The sequence below is a fragment of the Aulonocara stuartgranti genome (assembly GCF_965226115.1).
Source record: "Aulonocara stuartgranti genome assembly, chromosome: 18".
In the NCBI taxonomy this organism is placed as follows: domain Eukaryota; kingdom Metazoa; phylum Chordata; class Actinopteri; order Cichliformes; family Cichlidae; genus Aulonocara; species Aulonocara stuartgranti.
Window position 1 is genome coordinate 10829950 of NC_138954.1, and position 21301 is coordinate 10851250.

Sequence of the window (21301 nt, forward strand, 5' to 3'; positions counted from 1 at the left end):
CTCTTCTGAGCTTGTGTGGCACAGTTTTATGCAAGTTACTGAGAATCAGAGCCGTACTGCTGTGTGGAAACGTGGCTGAAAGCTGATGAGAGCTACACAGAATCTTTTTTTACATCAAATTGAACAAATACTATGTTTAGCTTTGCTCTCAGCGTGCAAATAGATTGTTTGGTGTTTCAATTCTCTGCTCCACACATGATAAAATGGTTGCTAGTCACTGGTAAATTGCAGTGTTGCTTAGTACCACAGAGACAATAATTACTAATTTCCTTTTGTTCTTTAGGGTGTTTAGCTATTACTGAATGAGTCATTCACACAACCTAGTTTGTTTCCTCCATCAGTGAGCTCTTTTAGATGGGAGTAACTGAGTGGAAGTGGACTGATGAGTCTCAAACAGCGTTTGATGTCAGGGTATGTCATGTAGCCCCCTCCTTTCACAGATGTGTGTATGTTTGTTTTCTTTCTTTCCTTTTTACTTTGTAAAATTCTTAATAACTGTGGTGATTTTTTTTTGATTAACAGGAAGACATTTTATTTAAAGAAAAATATATATTTATATATGCCTCTCGCCCTAAGACAACTGGGATAGGCTACAGCCCAGTTTGATCACTGATGAAAGATAATTGTACTTACTTGTTTTGCTCAATGTAGTAAATGTGTAACAAGAATTGCTGTGAAAAAATGTCTGTTTTCAGTTTTTTTAGCTTGACAAGCTGGCAGTAGCTGGCTTGCACAGCGGAGACACGGCAGATAAGATGAAGATGAAGTGTTTTATCTGCTTTATCTGTGTTGAGCTAAATTCAGTTCAGCATATAATTACTACCAATAGACAAAACAGATGGACTACTGATACGTCATTTAGTTGAGTCACACTGACGTTGTGTTTTCTGTGGCAGTAGAACAAAGGCCGAATGAGTGCTGTTCTTTCGTTCTCCCGAGCTCATGAATTGAATACCTGGAAATCTCCTTGTGGGTGTTGGAGTGATGGTCAGGAACACTTCAACCAATGCAAAGTGTGGAAACGAGGCTTTGGTTTTTATTTTCTCGTTTATACATGAAGGTTACACGAGCACCGCGAACGATCCTCTGTATGAAATTAAAAGATGAGCTGATGCTATCACTGGATACATTAATAGAAATGGTTTCTTTCTAATTATTCAGTTTTATTTTTGTTTAATTTGTTTCTTGATCAACCAACTTCCTAATTGTTTCTAATGACTGTGATCTAACAATTATTAACTTTAAAGGTGCTTTTCTTTGCCAGACCTTACCCTGTACTCACTAAATTACTTCATATATTTGTGTGCAGGTTCCTCATGGGAGAAATCCATAAGACAAATTGGCTTTGAAAGGTAAGATAAGATTTAAACTAATAATGAGTTATAAATAATAATGATGCTAATAATAATAATAATTCCACTCATCGGTTCTGCCTGCACTTGTGCTACAAAATGATTTCAGTTCATGTGCTGAAGGTGGAAAACAGTGGCACAGTCTACAGAGTGGATATGGATACTTTATTTATATTTTATAGCACAAAAACACGAGTGAGCGAGAGCGAAAATCAAAATTAATGTAAAGAGTAGTGTAACAAATTACTTTCTCTGGGAGTAATTAAGTAGCGCACTGCATTACTTTTAAGAAAAGTGTTCTGTGTTCTATGTGTAATAATTACTGAATTACTTACTAAAATTATTTATGTAGCAAATAAAAAATAACAATAAAGAGAGAAACAAGACAAAACCAAGGTGCTGTCCACATTATGTGGCTGACAAAATTAAAAATATTTATGAAAAAGTCAGGATAACAGAATGTTAATGTATGATCAGTTAGTTTGGACATGCAGGGACGTAAAGCAGAGTCGAGTCTGAGCAGGGAATCAAGCAGTCTGCACCAACTAAAGATGAGACACTATGGACTGAGCGGTCTGCAGACACAGTGTGTGCAGTCAAAACTTTATAATTTTGTGTGGAAAAAAATTAGGTGAAATAAGTTTTTTTAAAAAGTAGAATTTAGAAAATAAACTATTGTATAATGTGATAAACTAAATAACAAAATATACCTTATAAAATAACTATACAAAAAAAGGGGTCACCTGAAAATCATTAAAAACAAACTAAAACTAAATATTTGTACGAAATGAAAACAAAATCAAAATAAACTAATTCAGTTTTGAAATTGAAACCCTGCTGAGCGATGATAACACATAAATAGTACAACTGGGGTTGCAATAATAATGCAGTTTTAAGGAAATATCTTTAAAAATAAATTATTTTAAAATTCACATTTTCGCTTCACCTTTTTGTATCACCGCTCTGTTTGCAGGAGGTGGCACCGACCGTGCAAAGTGTCTTAAATATAGCAGCCCCACAATAACATTAAACATCACTTATTACTGTAGCTGCAGTGGCTCGTCATGTGCCCAGCTTCATAAAAGCTCCAAACCTGTCCCTGTGTGGATTCTTGTTGAACGCTAAACCCACTTATGTTTGACAGTGGGTTGACAGGCCTATTTTTCAAAGCTTTTGCTGTTGTGTCTGCCTCCCCCCCACACACACATGATCATATTAGATGTGGTTTCCTGAGTACGGGAATGTCCTAACTCAGCCACGTCCTTTTTTCCAGTACTCAACATCCTTCATACTGTAAGTGGCGGAAGTAGAGCCATAAACATTTCATCCCATATGCATTTACCTGTTTGTGTCGAGGGTCATATACAGTATATGAGCAGTGATTACAGTTGGCTTTGGTGCATTTTAATGCCTAAATGGACCTGAGCTCAGATATATCCAAGCCTGAAAACGATTCACAGCTGTTGTGTGACTTTTTCAGTCATGCTGAGTGTTCAGTTTACTCAGGATTGACCTTTGCAGATCCTTCATAAATACCAAATATTTATATACAGGGCATATTTTATTTGGTCTATATTTAAAGTTTTTCACTGAGGTGGCGTGACTAATTCCAGCTGTAGCTTGGACCAGTGAGGACAGGTCCGAACACTACTGATGTTTTTGTGATTCCCTCATACGATAACTATGGGAAAAGTGGGAGTCACTGAAGTTACTGGCTCAGCCCCGTTTGGCTCTGATGGTTTCCATCTCTTTCATCCATGTGAGGATGCGCGAAGCTTCACAACAATGAAGCAAATGGAAACAGGCGTCCTTGAGCAGATTAAACTCCACAACAGAAGCCAGAGGCGCATCTATTTATCGGTGTGTGCGTTTTTCCATCAAGATGATTAGCACTCTGGTTTCAACTTGTTAACTTTTATAAGCTTTATATAAGCTCAAGACCAGAATCCAGAATGACACTGGCTGTTTTTTTTCTCTTTTTTTTAAAATTACAAGTATTTGGTCTGCTTTTTCTCTGCAGCCTGAGCCGCAGAATCACCAGTATGGTGTGTTTATTGTAAACTGTTTAATTACTCTTGGAGCCCAGCATGAAATGTAAAGAAAACACTTTAGTGGCCAAAGACAGGATGGAGCGCTATTGCTGTAAAACCAAAATAGAAATTGGTTTGGATGATAAAAGAGAGTTTTAAAGCTTTTGAAACCTGTTAGCCATTTCAGGGACAATTTTTATTTGATTTAATAGAACATGCAATCATGACACCTCATAAAATGCGTCCTCGGGCAGCATAAATGCATCTCTCTGGATTATTTGAAGTCTGAGATTACTGCAGCAGTCATGGCAACTGTCCGCCACCAGTGTTTAGCTTCCTGTTTGAACAAACCTTTTTGTATTTAATTAGACGTGAGCGGACTAATCAAATAACAAATGTTGCAAAGGCAGTGTTTGTTCACAGCGCTATAACTACAAGAGTTTAAACAGCGTCATGTTTTAATATATCAGTAATAAAAACCCAGAGCTGTCTTCATGTAAATATGATTTGTTTATTAAGTGTTGTCAAGAGAATTCAGACAGATGGACAAACATCTCAAAATGATCCTTTTATTTAGTCCTTACTTTTCTTACTCCATGCAGATGAAAGAGAAAAGAAATAGGGCTAATTATGCCAGCTGCCTCCGTACGAACAAAGGATGCAGTTTTTAGGGAAGTAAACATGTTTTTCACAGTTTAGTTAAAAACAGAAAATAACGCTCTCCCTCTCTCATGGCCTTTTTGTTTGAATGGAATTTAACTCGTTAACAGCAATATGTTTAAAGCCCGATTTCATTAAAGAGGGTGGTACTGCATATAAAATCTGAGCACAACACATATTAAAAGAGCACTTGAGTAAGGGAAAAATACAGATTCCCATGCGTTCATGTGAACAGGTGGTGTTTTGCTTCAGTAATACCTGTTCTCGTGATTCTCAGTGCAGCTCCTGTCTGCCTGAAACGGATTAGAATGAATTAATAACTTTTCTTTATTTTAGTTTTAAAAAGTCAGAGATACAGAGGGACATGTGACGTGAACTCAGCCAGGTTCAAACACAGGGCAGCACCTGTTTATGGGCCAAAGTAAACTAAACAATCGACCAGGAGTCCCTGGATTTCTCAGAAAAACTGCTTCATATTAGACCTCATTGTCCACGGGCAGTTAAGCCTGTTTTATCTTGTCCCAATTTCAATCCTTTATGTGTTATTGGCCTGCAAGATTCCTCCAAATCACGATTTTTGGGATTCATCTGCACTTTGAGGAACCGAGCGTCTGCTTTCTGTCAGCGTCTGTGTCCCATCTTTTGTCTGTTTGTCCCCAGCGTGAGAGGTGCAGATGCGGGGAATGGCATCCGAGTGTTCATCCCCGATATCGGCATGTTTATGGTCGGCTTGGGCATCTGGCTGCTGTGTCGCAGTCTGGTCCAGAAGAGGCCGCCTGAGGACATGGCACAGTACAATGAAGACTTCCAATCAGAGGAACAGGTAGGTTTCATTTGAGCTGAAATGAAGTCCGTCTGTCTGGATGGTTTGAAAAGTTCTTTTAATTTTGTTGTTGTTCATTGTAATATTTTCTTACTCCATGAAAACTCCACACAATTAAGATATTCACGGTGGGTGGAAGTATTGGTCGGTTTCACGCAGAAAGAGAAAGGAATGGAGAGCAGTCTACTAATTGACTTATTGTTTCCTTTCCTGTTTGAAATAAAAAGTGAAGGGAGGTGTGGGTTAAAGTGTGGATTTCATAAAAAAACAATAAATCATTTAGGAAGCTGAGTACAAGCAGATTTTTGTGCCTAAAACAAAGAATAAAAGTGTCTTGAAGAGAATAATGTCTCAGTCTAGTCAGAGGAACTTTCAGTTGGCCGTAAACTCCTATGTAAACAATTTCACACAAACTGATTACAGACTTCAGCGCTGAGGAAAGAAAAAGTTGTTCATTGTATGCTGTCAAAATTATTGCTATAAGTATATGAAAGGAGACTAAAAAGTTCACAAATCTGTTCATTATAAATACAAAAACCTGAGCTTGTTTAAATCGCACAGCTACTGGCATCCCCTCTCTGAAAACCTGTGTGCGCATTCGTGATTTCACCATGGACCTCCAACTCATACAGAGAGCAAATCTCAAATTCAAAGTGACCTGACATTTATGTTGAGAAACATAGCTGCTGAAGAGAACTGCATCTTTTCTAGACCTTAAAAAAAGAACCACATTTAAAACAAAATAATAATAAAATATTTGTGTTTTTAATGACCGTGTAAACTAAATTCACCTTGTTACAAACAATCTAATTCAATTTCACTTCAGTTCAGTTTTATTTATGTGGCACCAAATTAAAATGATAGTTCCTTGAAGGCGCTAAAATAGCCTCTTGTATAGGGCTCTTCAAGTCCTAACCTGAGCTCTATAAGCTGTAAGCAGCAGAACTCAAGTAAACTTCCCCGTGAGCGTTGGTGACTTGGACAACATCCCCCGTCTCCTGGCAAGTCCTCCCTTCTCTTTATGACTTGTGTTAATTAAATCCACATTCACTTTCACTTCCACTGTGCTGCTCTGGTTGGCACAGATGGCATGGCCGCTTTATTACTGAGAAACACCAGAATTAATCTACAGCGCCTGTATTGCGTTCTGTTATAAGAGGATTTTCCGCCTGCTTCTTTCTTTGCCTAGCACTTTATGTGTTGAAGTGAGTGGCCTGCTTGCTATGATGTTTCTCTTTTACAGAGTCTTAGGGAAGTCAGGGACACATAATTACTTAGATTCAGCAGCCAAGAAAGATCTGACTGGATTAGATGTCAAGCCAACATGTAGTTCCAGAGGAAAACATCTGCTAAGGCTTTCAAGCATATATGCTCTGATATGTTGTGTTACATGCTAACCGTGCTGACAGACCCTCGCAGGAACACACGTGACACACTTTACTTTTTTAGTATTAGTAGAGATTACCTGTAAGAAAATGTTTTCAGCACCATGGAGAGCTCTGACCTCCGAGCTGCACCCGTATGTGCACCTTAAATGTGTCGCTGTTATCTCCTCCCAAGGAGGAAGACGAGAAGCTAAGCCTGGAGGACAACGTCCTGTTGGAGGAAGACTATGAAGCAGGGTACGAGGCTGAGGAGGACGAGGAAGATGATGTGCTGGAGGATGAAGAGGAGGAGGAAGAGGAGGAGGAAGAGGAAGCAAAAGAGAGCACAAAGATGAAGATTCTGCGGATGGTGGCAGAAGTTGCTTCCAAAGTGAAGGAGATCATCGGGAATTTGATAACCACTGCAGGAAAAGTGGTGATCACCATCTTGTTGTGCGTAACAGGTGAGGAAATCTTTTCTGTTTGTGGGGCAAATAAATAGTTTCAGATTATCATGAAACATACAGTCTGTTTGCTTATGTGTTCAAGTTGGGCACCTTACATTAACTTGAATGATGTTTGCTTTACAATTTCACCAGTTTTTGCTCCTCCAGCTAAGAGCAGCCGGGGTTTTTGAACACTTTTGAGTTTAAAACATTTTTCTGTTTAAACTTGTCTCAGTGGCTTTTAATCAGGGCCGCTTTATAGACATTTAAATGGGGGGATTTGTGACAATCAGAAAATTCTACTCTGATTTTTTTAATGATTTTGACTGTAAACACCAGTCTTTTTTGTGGAGGAGATGCAGTTCCCAAGCTGTGAAGAAAACTGTATGAGATATATCAGAGGGAGTCAGTTTTTTTCTATAAGTAGCATAAGATCTCCCAGCGCATATACTCTGATTTAATCTTAAGTAGTTATGTTTACAGTGATTGAGGATTGCCAGGAAAGGGGGGGGGGGTTCTTAATCTGTCCTAATATACTGAAAACAGATTTTCAATGATGATTTATAATTATTTTTTTTGTTCTGTTGAAGTATGAGGGGTAGGTGCTGAAAAATATCTTAATGAGAAAGAAAGAAAGAAATGACCTACTTCCAGTCATCGTATTAGCAACGTGTATTTAGCGTGAGTCTGCTGGCTTTAATTTCAGACCGGTGCTCATAAAACCTGTTTTTCCACAGTTTCCCATGTGTTGTTGAACTCACCTTGAATAAAGTGTTTTTAAAACAGTAACTACATAGCTATGACGTTGTGATAACGAAAACAAGTGTGGTGCAAGGAATTTAGAGGATTTAGATTTAAAATCTCATAATCCCTGAAAAAACAAGGCAGAAAAACCCCTCACCTTCATTCAAGACTTTAGAGAAAAGAAAACACTGAATAAATGATTCATTAATTCTCATATAAAAGAAATATTGCGACTCTAGACCACTTTAACTACTGCTCAGTCATGCCTAATTTAAAATCACTAGTTAACCTGACATACATGTCTCTGGACTGTGAGAGGAAGTTGGAGGAAGCCCACACGTGTACAGGGAGGATATCCAAACTCCACACACAAAGGCCCCAGCTGAGGCTCAAACCAAGAACCTTCTTGCCAACAATGCTAGCCACTGCACTGCACTTTATCACTATTCAGATTTATCTGGTGACAGTATATAATATAAAGTGTATTTGAACTGTAGTTTGACAGCCAAGACGTAAAACTGCATGAATAACTATGTTAAACCATATTTGGAATTATTTCTCAGTCAATATTTAACAGCATTAATGATGTGAAAGTTTTGCCACATTCAACATATTAAAACATTATAAAATTACGGGAACACAATCTGAGGCTCCATGTGGGTTAAGAAAAGGCTTGTATTTATATACCACTCTGGCAGATGTCTGACTGGTTTTCACTGGTTTTATGTTTGCAGGAATCACGCTGCCCTCGCTGACCTCAGCTGTTTACTTCTTCACCTTCCTCTTCCTGTGCACCTGGTGGTCCCTGCGCCGGACCTTGAGCACGCTGATGTTCAGCTGCATGTGTGTTCTGATGGCCATCTTCAGCGCCGGACATCTGATCGTCCTCTACCTCTACCAGTTCCAGTTCTTTCAGGAGTCCGTCTTGACCAATGACGGCTACATCAGGTCAGAAATGTGAAGCTCAGAATTCAGACATTATACTGCTTTAAATGTTTGGCTTTACATCAGACAAACAAGACTTTATATTATTATTGTTTTATTATTTTCCACAATTTAACTCTGTTGGGCAAAACGGATCGCGGATCATTACAAATAATATGCTAACTCTATGTTGTTTGTATTTGTCATTCTCAAAAAATCAACAAAAACCAACAGGCTTTAAAAACTTTTTAAAAAGTCTTTTTTTATTCTCAGATAGGTTAACGAAAGCAGAGTAATCAGACCTCAGAGGGTTAAACTTGGTCGGTGCACTTGACTTTCACTCGGCACACAAAAGGAAAGGAAACCAACTCAGGAACAAACACAAACTGTTGTCCCAACGACACAGTGAAAGTCAAACTGTGGCATTACAATTTGTCTCTCTCCTGTCATTTTGATGAATTGCTGAAATGTATTTCCATAGTTAAAAACATCACAATCTGATACTAACGCTCTTTTATCATGTGAATATAAATGACGTGTTGACAGGGCTCAGGAGCCAGAGCTCCTTCGACTCAACAAGATTTATTGCGCCCGAGGCAAGTTTGTTTAAACAACAAATATTTACTGTTGTTTCAACCTAGAAAGCAATGAAAAGAAAAACTTAGCTGGAGGGTAGCTTCATCAGACTCCTACTCATAGCACATCAGTGTCAAATGCAGAGCTTTTAAGCTCTTCACTACAACCAGTGCTGTTTTATTATGCATGAAAAAGGAGGCAATCAGCTGTCTGTGGCTGCTGCGGTGAAGCGCTGTGGTTGGACTAAAGCCACACTGTTGAACGTCTTGCCAATATATGTTAGTCACAGTTGTTCAGTGAGCTGACTTCATAGCAGGCAGTCTGTCAGCTCATTGTTTCTATTCTGACAGCTTGGGATAAGAATGATGCTGTTTATTTAATAACAAATGTAGACTTTTAAAATATCTGCTATAATTCTCTCTAAACATGTCCTCTATCGACTTCTGCTATTAATTTGACTTTGTTTTCTTCACTGGTTTTAATCAGTCATCTGATTTTAATTGTTTAATTTGGCTAACGAAGACATTCCCTGCTTCTGTTCACTTATCACGGACATTGGAGTTGGGGGTGAAGTTAGGCTCAAAGTGGAGGAGTTTAAGTATCTCTGGATCTTGGAACGGAGAAAGAAAGATTGACAGATGAACCGGTGCAGATGCTGAACCAATCAATCTGAGATGGTTGAGCCATCTGATTAGGATGCATCCTGGATACCTCCTCAGTGAGATGTTTTGGACATGTACAACCGGGAGGAGGCCCCTGGACAGATCCGGGACATGTGGGAGAGATAATCTTTCTCAGATGGCTTTGAAATACACCAACATCCTCTCAGAAGAGCTGGAGGAGGTGACTACGCCTTAGAATGCTAACTGGACCTCGAGAAGCGAGGGTGGATGAATGGATGCCAATATCATTTTAGTGGAGTAGTGCAGCTCAAAAAAAAAACTGGAATATCAAAAAAAGTGAATGATTTTACAGTTTGATTTAAAAGCTTTCTTATTTAATACACATGAAGAGAAATATTTCAAACTAATCTTTGGTTTAATTTTGATGAATGATGATTAGAGAATTATGTACAACATTAATTTTGTATTAAAGATAAAAACAATTGGAGTCCAGCAGCCACAGTAAAGGTAATTTATCACACTAAACTAAAACTAAAACAATGCAAATATGATGCTTAAATTCACTAGTAACTCAGAAAGATCAATTAAAAAATGGCTTTGAATGTAAACTAGAAAAACTCTCTAAAGTTGATGTACGCCCACTGCTGCACAGCAGGTCCTTTAACTTATAGTAATGATGCGGTGTCTCACCAGTAGCACTGCAGCTGTCTCTGTGTAGCTGATATCTCAGTGCCCTTGGTGTTGCTGTGTTTTATTGATCTCAGACTTTCTCATTTGAAAGCTGTGCTGCTGTTACAGCTATGTATAGCTGAAACTGCCTCGATAAAGCCCGTGTCCTCTCCGTCCCGCTCCGGCCTCAGATGGCAGATAAGGAAGCGATTACAGTGTCCCACTGACAGGTTTTTCATTAGGAAACAAAGTCATTAGAATGAATGAACCGCTCACCCTCACACCATCTACACAGGGTAATCTCTTTAAATCGTCCAGCTTTAGTGACCGCGCAGTCTGAGTGTGTGATAAATTTGAGGGGTCATCACATCCCTCTACTATGCTTTAGTTTACCTTTACTTCTTAGGTTGTCTAAAAATCCTTAAATTTAAGAGAATACTTGTTGTTATTGGTCCCCTGAAATACTTAATTAAATGCTGGATATTGGAAAGTAAAATACTCAAAGGTGAGTGTAGGCTCTCGCCTCCAGAAATCTTTTAAATGAGACATAAAAGGAAAAGAATCACTGCCGTTAACACGTCACTGAGGAAGTAATGTTGTGAAGGCCAAAATTAGACACACATTTTAAGGGTGATTGGCATAAAACTGTGGAGAACTCGATGCCCTATGTACAAAGCATAAAAAAGCACTCTTTACTTTATAAATCCCCTATTTTATATTTAGTTAGTGTTTTATGGGGGGAGGGTTCCCAAACTGTGGTCTTCTCATTTCGGAAATAAAGAAGGACCTAATTTGTCTGTCTGAGGGCCAGCATTTGGAAAGGTTGTCACTTTTCCGATTCTTATTTCACAAACAGACTGTCTGTTTCATCATTTGCCGTCTACTCACACGTTCATGTTGACTTTCCACATCACTGAAGTATTTCTGTCTGCTGCTGTGTAAAAACTGAGGCATGATCTCCTCTGCTCTGGCCTGTTTAGTTCGCACTTCAGGTCGTCAGAGGGAAACTATTGGCCCATATATACGTGTAGCCTCGATTTGACAATAGGCCACCTCAGTGCCTGTCCTAATTGTCCCTGCTGACAATGACTCGGCCTTGCTGTGGACCTGGTGCTGAGTGAGACTGTTGAGAGTCCTGGCTTCCACTTCACTTCCTGCCTCACCGCCTTAAAGTGGAAGTCCCCTGTCATGTGACTAACCGGCCTTCCCCAGTTGTAACAAGAAACTGTTCAGGAAATGTGCTGGATTCTGGGGGTCGTTTGCTCCTCGACATGGCATGAAAGACAAGACTCTGGAGGCTTCTAAATCTGAGTGTTTGTCACTGGAATACGTCAGTGCAGTTCCTGAGTAGATGACCTTTATTCTGCTCAGAAGGAAAAGGAGTGAAACATATGACATCCTTTGTTTTATGAACACATTTTTAGCCTGGCTGCATTGTACAGAATCCAGGGTTAGAGAGTTTCTTGCCAAAATGACCACTAGAAGAGAGTTGCTACCAAAATCAGAAAGTATATTTAGTTTTTTAAAGTTCATTACAGAAGTCGACTGGAAGAAACTGTAACACTGGTTTTATTAAAGTGGATTTATGATGATGTTACAGTGGCCACTTCATCCACTGTCAGAAACAAACTCCTTTAACTCCTCTCCCTTAATCCCACTTTCTTCTGATTGGCTGCTTTTCATCAAAATGTTTGGACAGTGTGTGCGTTTGGCTTCCGTGCTCATAGTGAAACCTGTATACCTGAAGTGAGGAGCAATATTTGCCTTCTGTGAGATCACCATAAGTTAGTTTGATCATCATTGTTTATGTAGTGTCAAATCACAAAAAAACTTGCATAAACCATAAATAACTTGCAGTGTTATAGAAACCCCAACAATCCAGAAATCCCCTGTGAGCAACTTAAAGTGACTGTGAGGAGAGAAAAAACAACAGGCAGCAACAGGCTCAGGAAGGGAGCCCTCTGCCGCAGCAAGTTGGGGGTTGAGGGGAAACAGATGACAGAAAAGGCGATGAACAGGATCAGGATGATCAACAAACAGGATAAATCACTACCTATGGAAGGGCTTGGACGCAGGTTAATAACAAGCAGTAGAGGGAAATAAATGCACTGAGAGTCACAGAGAGAAAGAGAGCATAGAGGAGAAGAGCTCGGTGCATCATTTTACAAGTCCCCCAACAGCCCCAGTCTATGGCAGCATAACTAAGGGCTGTTTCAGGGTCGACTGATCCAGCTCTAAGAACAAGCTTTCAAGTTTTTAGCTTGCGTCTGTCTCCCTGACTCAAACTGAGAGCAGTTTTGACAGTAGTCAGACAGTAGATGAAGGCCCTGCCATAAGTAAGCCTGCACAGAGCGAAATGCTCTGCTGCGATCACATGGCACCATTTATTTTAAATTTCTTTCTGTACTGCCATTCTCCATAATTACCAAGCCTCCAATTAGATTTACCCTAAATACTGTTCCTTTAAATCATTAAACTCTCAACACTGAACTGAACTGGATTTACTCGGAGCATCTGAGCAAAACAGTCCAGACATCCGTCTCCCCAGCAACACATTCCCACACCTTGCGGGAAATCTCCAGGTGAAGCCCGATGAGTTACATAGTCTCTCTCATGTGTTCTGTGCAGTCATCAGAAGATTTAAGCTGTTAAGACCTTTCGTACATTTTTGCTCTCCAGGATACGACTAAAGGAAGCCAGTATACTGTTTGATTTGAATTTGTTTAGTAAAATGTTTCTTTTCATGTATAAACTAAAGAAATTTACAAAGTAAAACATTAGGAGACAAAAAAGCATTATAAAATCTTATTTGTCTGCTGTTTTTACTGCTTAAAAACCCTTTTTTCCATCCTCATAAACCTTTCTGTCTCTTCTCAGTGTGTTTGGCATCTCCCCCATTGTCCAGAGCAACTGCTCCTGCACGTGGAAGCTCACTGTGCACCCGCGGCGTAAGTGGTACCACTTTGTCAGTCCCATCATGCTGCTGATCCTCTATTACACCCTGGCTACTCTCATCCGCCTCTGGCTGCAGGAGCCCATCGACCAGCTGATGGTGAGGACAGAGAGAGCGCACACACGCCTTTTTTTTTTTAGTCAAAACGTTGTGACATGTTTTGTAAAGCACATCAATAATTTATTGATTTTCATTTATATCGGGTGTTTTTGATTTGAAAGCAGCTCCACAATTGTATTTATGATCTGGCTAAATTTAGATGTTGTGGATCAGATTTAGTAACAGTCTCCATCAGTCTTCTGTTCTTGAAACTGTACTGCAGGATTTACTAAATCACACTGCCTGTATGACATGTACATTTGTATGAGTTTAATATAATAATCCAAATCGCCAAGACAGCATATCTGCTGTTACAGACAGAGCTGAGTTTAGGTTTTAGTCACGTTCATATACAGAGATTCATGCATGAAAAAAAATTTCAGGGAACATAGAAGCTGCTGCATGTCGTTTCTCAAGACTGTGCACACACAGAACTCTGCAACATCACAACTCAGCTTTCACAGAGTTTGATCCTTTTCCTGTTTCTGTAGCGTTGGATCTGTTACATAAATATTTCAAACAGCTTTTAATGGAACTGAGACAGATGTTCAGTTTTGAATCTTAGCTTTGCAGAACAATATGAGCTACCTGTGCGTTTACTCACTTGTACAGTAACAGTAACTTCATTAGCACATGTTTGGGGCAGAATTTGGCGATCAATAATAAACAGATTTTAGGTTTATATGGCAGGGTGTTTGTGATAAAGCTGCCCCTCTCTGAGTAAACCCTACATCAAATCCTACTACCTGCAGATCGATTTTTTTCAGCTACATCTCATTGATCTGAATTGCTGTGGGGTTTAAGGAGACACGTGTGTCAAAGAGATCCTCATACTGAGATTTTTTTGGTTAATAGATGACTCACTCCCTGTTTTGGTATGCTCACTTTTGACCTGCTAATTTGGGTCAGTTTGTTGCTGTTGCTCTGCAGTACTCGAATTAAACTGGTGGACAATATCGAAAAAAATCATTATTTCACCAAAAAGCCATCATCAGTGTGATTTTATGTGAAATAACAATCACAGTACATGAAAGTTAGATGAGATTTCTGTACTAATCAAATAAAAGACATCTGCAGCCAAAAATTACTTTTTCAAGAATTGTATCATCACATTACCACTATACACAAATACACATGGGATATGGGAGGGTCAGTGTTAAAACTTGAACTTTCCTTAATGTTTAAAGGGGCACTGTGGGTTCTTTCTTCTGTTTCCTCTGTGTCTGGAAATCACAATTTTTTTTTAAATTACTTTTTCATTTTTACCTACTAGCTCACAAGGGCATTTCAACAACTGGAGCACAAATTTGGTTATACAAGAAAATTTGTTTTTAATTTCTCATTTTTGACAAAAGAAAAATTATGCATTTTGGCTTTACATTGTGACACTTTAAATTTGTTGATTTTTTTTTTTTTTTTTGCTTTATCAGAGCGTAAATGTGTTTTTCAAGCTCCCTGACAATTTCGACTGACTAGTTCCTGTATTTGAAGTTATGAGGGATAAACTAAAAAAAACAAAAAACATAAAAAGAACCCAATTTCCAACCACCTCAGTTTGAAAGCCGGTGACAGTTATTAGGTATAATGTTGCATGGATTAGGTTAATTTGCAAAAGATTTGGTTCTGAAGGATTCAGCAATGAACTTTTCTCAGATGTGACTGCTTTTGAGTAAACACAGCGAGAGAAATACACTGGGTTACAGAGACCAGCTCAATAGAAAGGTTACTTTTTAAAAACGCCTGATGACATTTAGCTATGACTGCCTGATTTCACTCTGTCCAATCAATCCAATATCACGCAAAGCTTGATGTATGAACTCAGTTCATACAATTCTTGACTTCTAGCAACTTCACACAAACTCATAAATCTGTGACTATTAACACAAAGTTAGACCTAATAAATTATATCTAACTGAACAATAACAGTGTAGAGAAGAAACCTTGGTGGACAAACAGCATGTGCATATTTATGCTGCCCAATTTAAATTAGCTCCTCCTTTGGAAAGTGTGGATTCTGGATTAAAAGCAGATGCAAAAACTGGGTGGGTGTCAGAGACACGGTTTGAATGCAGTACACACAGCCTCCATGACAGCTCCACAGTAAATTCCAGACAGTGAACTGAAATAGATCCAGATTGAATTAAATGGGCAACCAGGTGGCCTTGTGATCAGAGAAACCGTACTGATGGAAGATTTCAGGGCAATCGATCACTGGTGGAATCTGTACACAGCTTAGGTGTTATCTGAGACACTGCTGGTCTAATTTTGACAAAGCATAAAGGGAGGACCGGTTTTGGCGCTACGTTCCTGTTTTACAGAGCTCTGTACAAGAGAAAAATGCAGCTCTTACATAATAACAGAATCCACTGCTCCAAAAATGTTGAATGAATGAAAGATCAGTGTTAAAATCTTTTCTATAGAGTCTGTAATTTCACACTTTTTCTCTTTATCAAGTTTATTCCTCACCTCTGTGAAATTATTTAGTATATTTTAAATGATTGCTTTGGGTTTTTATTGCTAATAATATTTTACAATTTTGTTTCTAACGTCTGGCCACAATAAGCAGCTCTTTAAAACACAAAAGTATCAAATGCACCCAGCACTTAGGTGTCACAGATTTGTTTTTAAGTGTAATCTTTGATTGCGTTGTGAGTTTCACTGCCACTGTACTATCCACTGTACTAGTGGGGAGACAAATCACAGATATGGAAGGAAAAAAGGAAAGGAAGGAAGGAAAAACCCACACTTCACTGACGGAGTATTTTATTTTAACAGTTTTGGTGAACTGGCCCTGACTGTATTTTTGCTCTGCTCCCACCGCTGAGTTGAAACTAAAGTCCTGAGTGAAATGTTGTGCAATCATATTCAAGAAGACCGCCCCTCCTGAATTCATCCTGCCTTCCTTAACCTCAGAGCTCGAGCTCAGCTCCGTTGTCCTGTAATGGAGTTATAGATGAGTGTTTTTATAGAGAGATCAATACCAGCCTGTAAACTGGTGGGGCTGTATGCATTATTGATCGCTTCATAGAGCGGTTTGTGTGTGTGTGTTTACGTGTACGCGTGCGTGGGTCTGTGTGTTTTCACCCACTCTTACACTTTAGATAATAAAAAAATGATTGTGGCTTAAATCAGCAGCGGACAGGTTTGTTCGATGGTGGAGATGCCAGATTATGATGGACTTCATGTTTGCCAGAAAAATAAGGCGGATTATAAATCACTTTACAGGTTGATTTATAGTTTGTCATCTGTGTTTATTCAGCAGCAGTTCATCAAATTCTGAAAGCAGAGTAATGATCCAAAGAAGTGAGACATAAGGAATCTGCTTCAGATGAATTTATAAGGTTTCACACTTAAAAAAAATATCTTTAAGATCTGTATGATGTCAGACACAAAGTTCAATACACATTGTTTTCTGAGGGGCAGCCAATCAGAAGAAAGTTGTGTTAAAATGAGAGAAGCTAAAACAGCTTGTTCCGGGGAGCAGGAAAGGACCCAGATGCAAGACTTATAAACTTAAAAAATAACAAAACAAGCCATTTATTAAGGTCAAAAGCAAATAGTGTCAAAATTCAAACAGCTAAAGCCAAAAGCACACAGGACAATAAGCAAAAACACACAAGGATGAAGTAAACAGAAAAAGAACATGATGAAATACACAAAAGAGGTAATTAGAAATTAGAGACACCTTGAGAACTAGACACATGTAAAACCAGTTAAGCTAAGAAGAAACAAAGAAAGAAAAATGGCTACCAAAATAAGGGATTAACATGACAGGGATAAACTGAAACTCAAGGAATTAAATATAATCTATGATCCTAACTACAAACAAAAACTACATTTCAAAGGTAGAATAAACTATGACTGGGACTATTATCATAAAGAAGCCAGCCAGTAAATATCTGCTACATAAAAAAACTTAAACAGAAGTCCAACACCATAAACACAAAGTCACGTGATGACTCGCCTGATCAGTAGTGGGCTAAGGACCTTTAGGACCACCTCCAGAGGGGACAGCCCTCCTAGCCTAGTGGGCTAGGCGTGTCTTACCTAAGACTCTGCCAGTTGCTTTAGAACTAATGAGTCCTTTTGGATAAGATTAAAACGCTTCAAAAACAATTTAAAAAGTGCAGTTGCCTTTTTTTTCATCATTTAAGACTAACCTGGATGACTGAGAATCCGCACAGACAATTAAGTCTCTTATTTTACCAGCAGTCTTAATAAACTTGGATCTCACTTTCTAGACCTGCTTACAAAACCCCAATGCATCAACACCTACAGAGAGATAATAGAAAGAAATGCATGAAACGTTTTCAGAATTAAAAAGTCAAGTGCAAGAATGAATGTTGTTACATAAATATAACAATTTAAAATGTTTCAGTAACAAAATGTAGCTCCTTAAATTTGTATACTGCAAACTAACTGAATAAAGTAACTGGTAATATATAAATGAACATCACGCAGTACTGCTTCCTCGTGATGCAGTAAATGATGAGTGGAGAAATAATCAGCTGTGCAAGACAAAATCAAGTCCAGACAAAAAAATATAGACTGTACAATAGTCTTACCTTCTTTATTATTGATTTATTACAAAAATGCAATTGATTTTTGTCTTTAGTGTTCATGGTAGGTGCTGAAAATGAGCTTAACAGCTCCTCTTTAAATAACTTCTTGTGCATTTTTACTTCGTGGTGACACTCTCGTCAGGGACGCTAACTCGGTTCATCCAAGTCCTCCTCAGTTTCTTCCCTCACAGACCGTAAAACAGTGTTTTCTAGAAGCAGATTGAAACCATAACTCTTGAGAGTATCATCTCCGTTGCACAACAGCGGAAAGATTCACATCAAACACGAAACTTCTCTATCTGTGTTTTTTCAGGATGACAAGGACGATGATGTGTGCGAGGAGGAGGAGCTGGGCAAATCATTTATCTCAGCCAACAGGAAGCGGCTGCTGTGGTGGGGATCACGCCAGGGCACAGACGAGAAAAACGTACGTCAGGGTTAAGACACACGCGGACACAAGCCACTCAAAGTATTGATTATTATCATTATTTTTCTACGATGCCGTCCTTTTAAAACAAACCGGATAAAGGTTCAGAAACAGAGAAAAAATAATAATATTTTTTTAACTTTGTAAGCGAGAAAAAAACACTTGTTTCTTTTTAACGTTGTCAGAACTGATAACAAATGTTGTCCTGAAACACTTTGATTCAGTTTTACGATTCAACAATAACAGGCAGTCTTAATAAAGCAGAATGGAACAAATCAGTAATATTAAAGTTTCAAATAACAATAAAAACAACTCTATTAAACTCTAACGTCAAGCTGCAGCTGTTGATTGTTTCCTTAAACTTCCATTTGCTTCATCTTCATGATAATCGACTCATCCCTGGAAAGATTTCAGACCAAGACACTTTGCCTCTCTTGCACACGCACGCTTATTGTGACCTTGTTCCTACATCAAGGCCCGTACGCTGTCTCCACCGTTGACCTCCTGAGGTTTAAAAGCTTTCAGGGTGTGCAGACGCAGATGAGTGATGGTCTCGATTTACAGATTAGCAGCACTCGGCTTTGTTCTTGCTTATCAACCACTATAAAGAACACGGAGGCCTTTGACTTCAGCAACTCATCGATAACACACCTTGCCTTGTATGCTCTTTTTCTCCTCTTAGCTCCTCTCCACCCAGGATGGAATCAGTACAACAGAGGTGCGGGTTGTTCTGGATGTGTCTTAAATCTGTGCATTTTCACCCCTTTTAGTCTTGCTGCAAGAAAGGAAATCGCTGCAAAGTGCTTTTCACACTGCATCCTCATTGAACGGGGTTCCTATAATTTTTACATCCTGATTGGTTCTGTTAATCGAGGGCTTAAGTAAACATTATATATACATATGTTGGTAACCTGATCTACCTTTATCTTCTCAGTTGAAAAGCTGTGCAAGTATTTCTTATTTGGAAATGTTGGAAGAGGGAGTACCTGTACAGCTTTTACAATACAAAAGTCACAGGAATTATATCTGATGAATATTGATGATATTTAAAGGTTTGGTTCTTATTTTTAGACTCTCTTGAACACCCATTGGTTAAAATTTAGATTGAGGGTACTATTGCCTCCACTTTGAACTGTCCTCCTGTTCATATCAACATTGAATAAACATCTCTCAAATCTTTCAGCATTTATAACAGTGGAACATGAATTAAATTTTGAAAGTCAGAGTGCAAGCGAGTACATTAACAATTATAAATAACAAATGTTTTATGTTGCGTGGTTTGTTTTGTTATATTAGTATCAGTATTGGTCTAAATCTGTTCAAGGTTGAAGACGTCTTAGTACAAAAATGACTTCTTTATGTGCAACATTTGAGCAAGAGAAACATTGTTTGCAGGAGCACAGAAAAGTCATTTTGCACCAAACTCTCAACTTACAGCATTGTCAGTCTGCTGAGGCCTCACATTGTTTTAGGTAGTGATTTTTTTAGACATTGTTTCTGCACAGGAAAAACTTACAGCTAGTATTATGAGGGGAAATTATTACACTAGTACATACGTGCATTTGGCTATTTTTTAAAGAATTTACAGGCCTGTCTGTAGAAAGCACAATTTCTCAGATAGAGGACTGATGTTTTGTTTCTAGCTTCTCATATACAGAGGACATAATAACATTTTAAACTTAACAGTAGGCACCTGAAATTTTTGCCTAATTCTATTTAAGAAGTTTTTCTTTCCCATGAAACCTTTTTCAGGCAGATCTGTGATTGTCGGATGGGAATTTTTTTGTTTGTTTGTTTTTTAATTTTAATAAAAGGCCTACAGCCCACATTGTATTTCAAAAACTACAAATGAGTAGAGATCAAACTAATGACATCACAATGTGAGAATGCTGTCACCTATCCACCACCAGCACACCTTCTAGGATATCACAGCTCTATTTTCTCTTGATAACTACTTTAGTGCGGCAACAGCTTATTTAAACAATGTATAGCTAACAAAAATTGAGTTAATGAAGTTTAACAAATAAAAATAAATGGATTTTAATGTATATCACATCAAATTTGACATTCTACAGATACAAATATAATATGGATGTTATTCATATATTTTGATGAGGATAATCATCCATTGAAAAAATATGAAAGCCCTCGATCAAAGTAATTTTAATTTGATTTCATTTCATTACATTTTTTTTTTTTAGAAAAGGGGTTGTATCGACTTCAAAAACCATGCAGTGTGAAAAGTAGAAATCGTGCCTCTATTGCCCAACAAAGCCAAAGTGTGGTAACTAAATGGCTAAAGTTTCCTGTGGAAAAAAACAGTGTCCAGTATCAAACAACATTAGTTACTCCTCTTTGCCTTTGTGAGGCATGCTAAACTGTTGTGTGAGCTCATAACAAAAAAAAAAAGTTCGGCATCTACTGAAGTTTATTTGTTATTTATTTAAAAATGATCTGCAGGCTGTGCCCACTTCAAACGGGACCTCCTTTGAGTTTGCCGTGACTGAGAATGGACCAGTCTGTCGGGACTTGTACTCAACCCCTCAGTACAAAATGGACCAGCCCAGTGATGGCACAGGTGAGCTGTTTATTCATTCTATTATGAACATTTCTAGTCTGCAGTGAATCTGTAAAATAGTGCTGCTACCACATAAAACATTCAAAATTGTCATTTTGATATTAATCATAAACACCTCTATTCAAAACTGCATGTTTTATTTAAATTTGTTTGATCATGTGAAACGTTTCAGTGTGACAAAGATATAGAAAAGGAGAAATCAGGAAGGTGGTTGAATTCCACATTTGTTTGTAAGGGTTTAATTAAGTTTCATATGCTTAGTTACAAACGCTAAATAAAATATAGAGTGTAACAGTAAATATTTTTTCTGATTAAATTAACTTTTTTAGGTTTAAAAGTTTTTTAAGTTAACTGTGTGAGGAATAAATTGTCATAATCATAAAGTGATTGGAAGTAATTAAGTACCTTTGATGAAGTTTTTACCAAATATGGTAAAAACTTATGTATGGTGTATTTCCACCATAACTTTTA

At 38.2% G+C, this 21301-nt stretch overlaps 1 protein-coding gene across 6 annotated transcripts in view; it reads left to right on the forward strand.

Annotated features, from left to right (window-relative positions):
- Positions 1 to 21301, forward strand: part of piezo2b (piezo-type mechanosensitive ion channel component 2b) — a 91981-nt gene that overhangs the window by 19294 nt on the left and 51386 nt on the right. For 5 of the 6 annotated variants that reach the window (XM_082512933.1, XM_082512929.1, XM_082512928.1 and 2 more), the window contains exons 4-11: positions 1310 to 1352; positions 4703 to 4865; positions 6426 to 6693; positions 8154 to 8367; positions 13089 to 13263; positions 18139 to 18252; positions 18935 to 18970; positions 20713 to 20830. In XM_082512933.1, coding sequence (XP_082369059.1) covers positions 1310 to 1352; positions 4703 to 4865; positions 6426 to 6693; positions 8154 to 8367; positions 13089 to 13263; positions 18139 to 18252; positions 18935 to 18970; positions 20713 to 20830 — 1131 coding nt within the window. The remainder of the gene's footprint in view (positions 1 to 1309; positions 1353 to 4702; positions 4866 to 6425; positions 6694 to 8153; positions 8368 to 13088; positions 13264 to 18138; positions 18253 to 18934; positions 18971 to 20712; positions 20831 to 21301) is intronic. The other variant, XM_082512930.1, reaches the window with a different exon arrangement.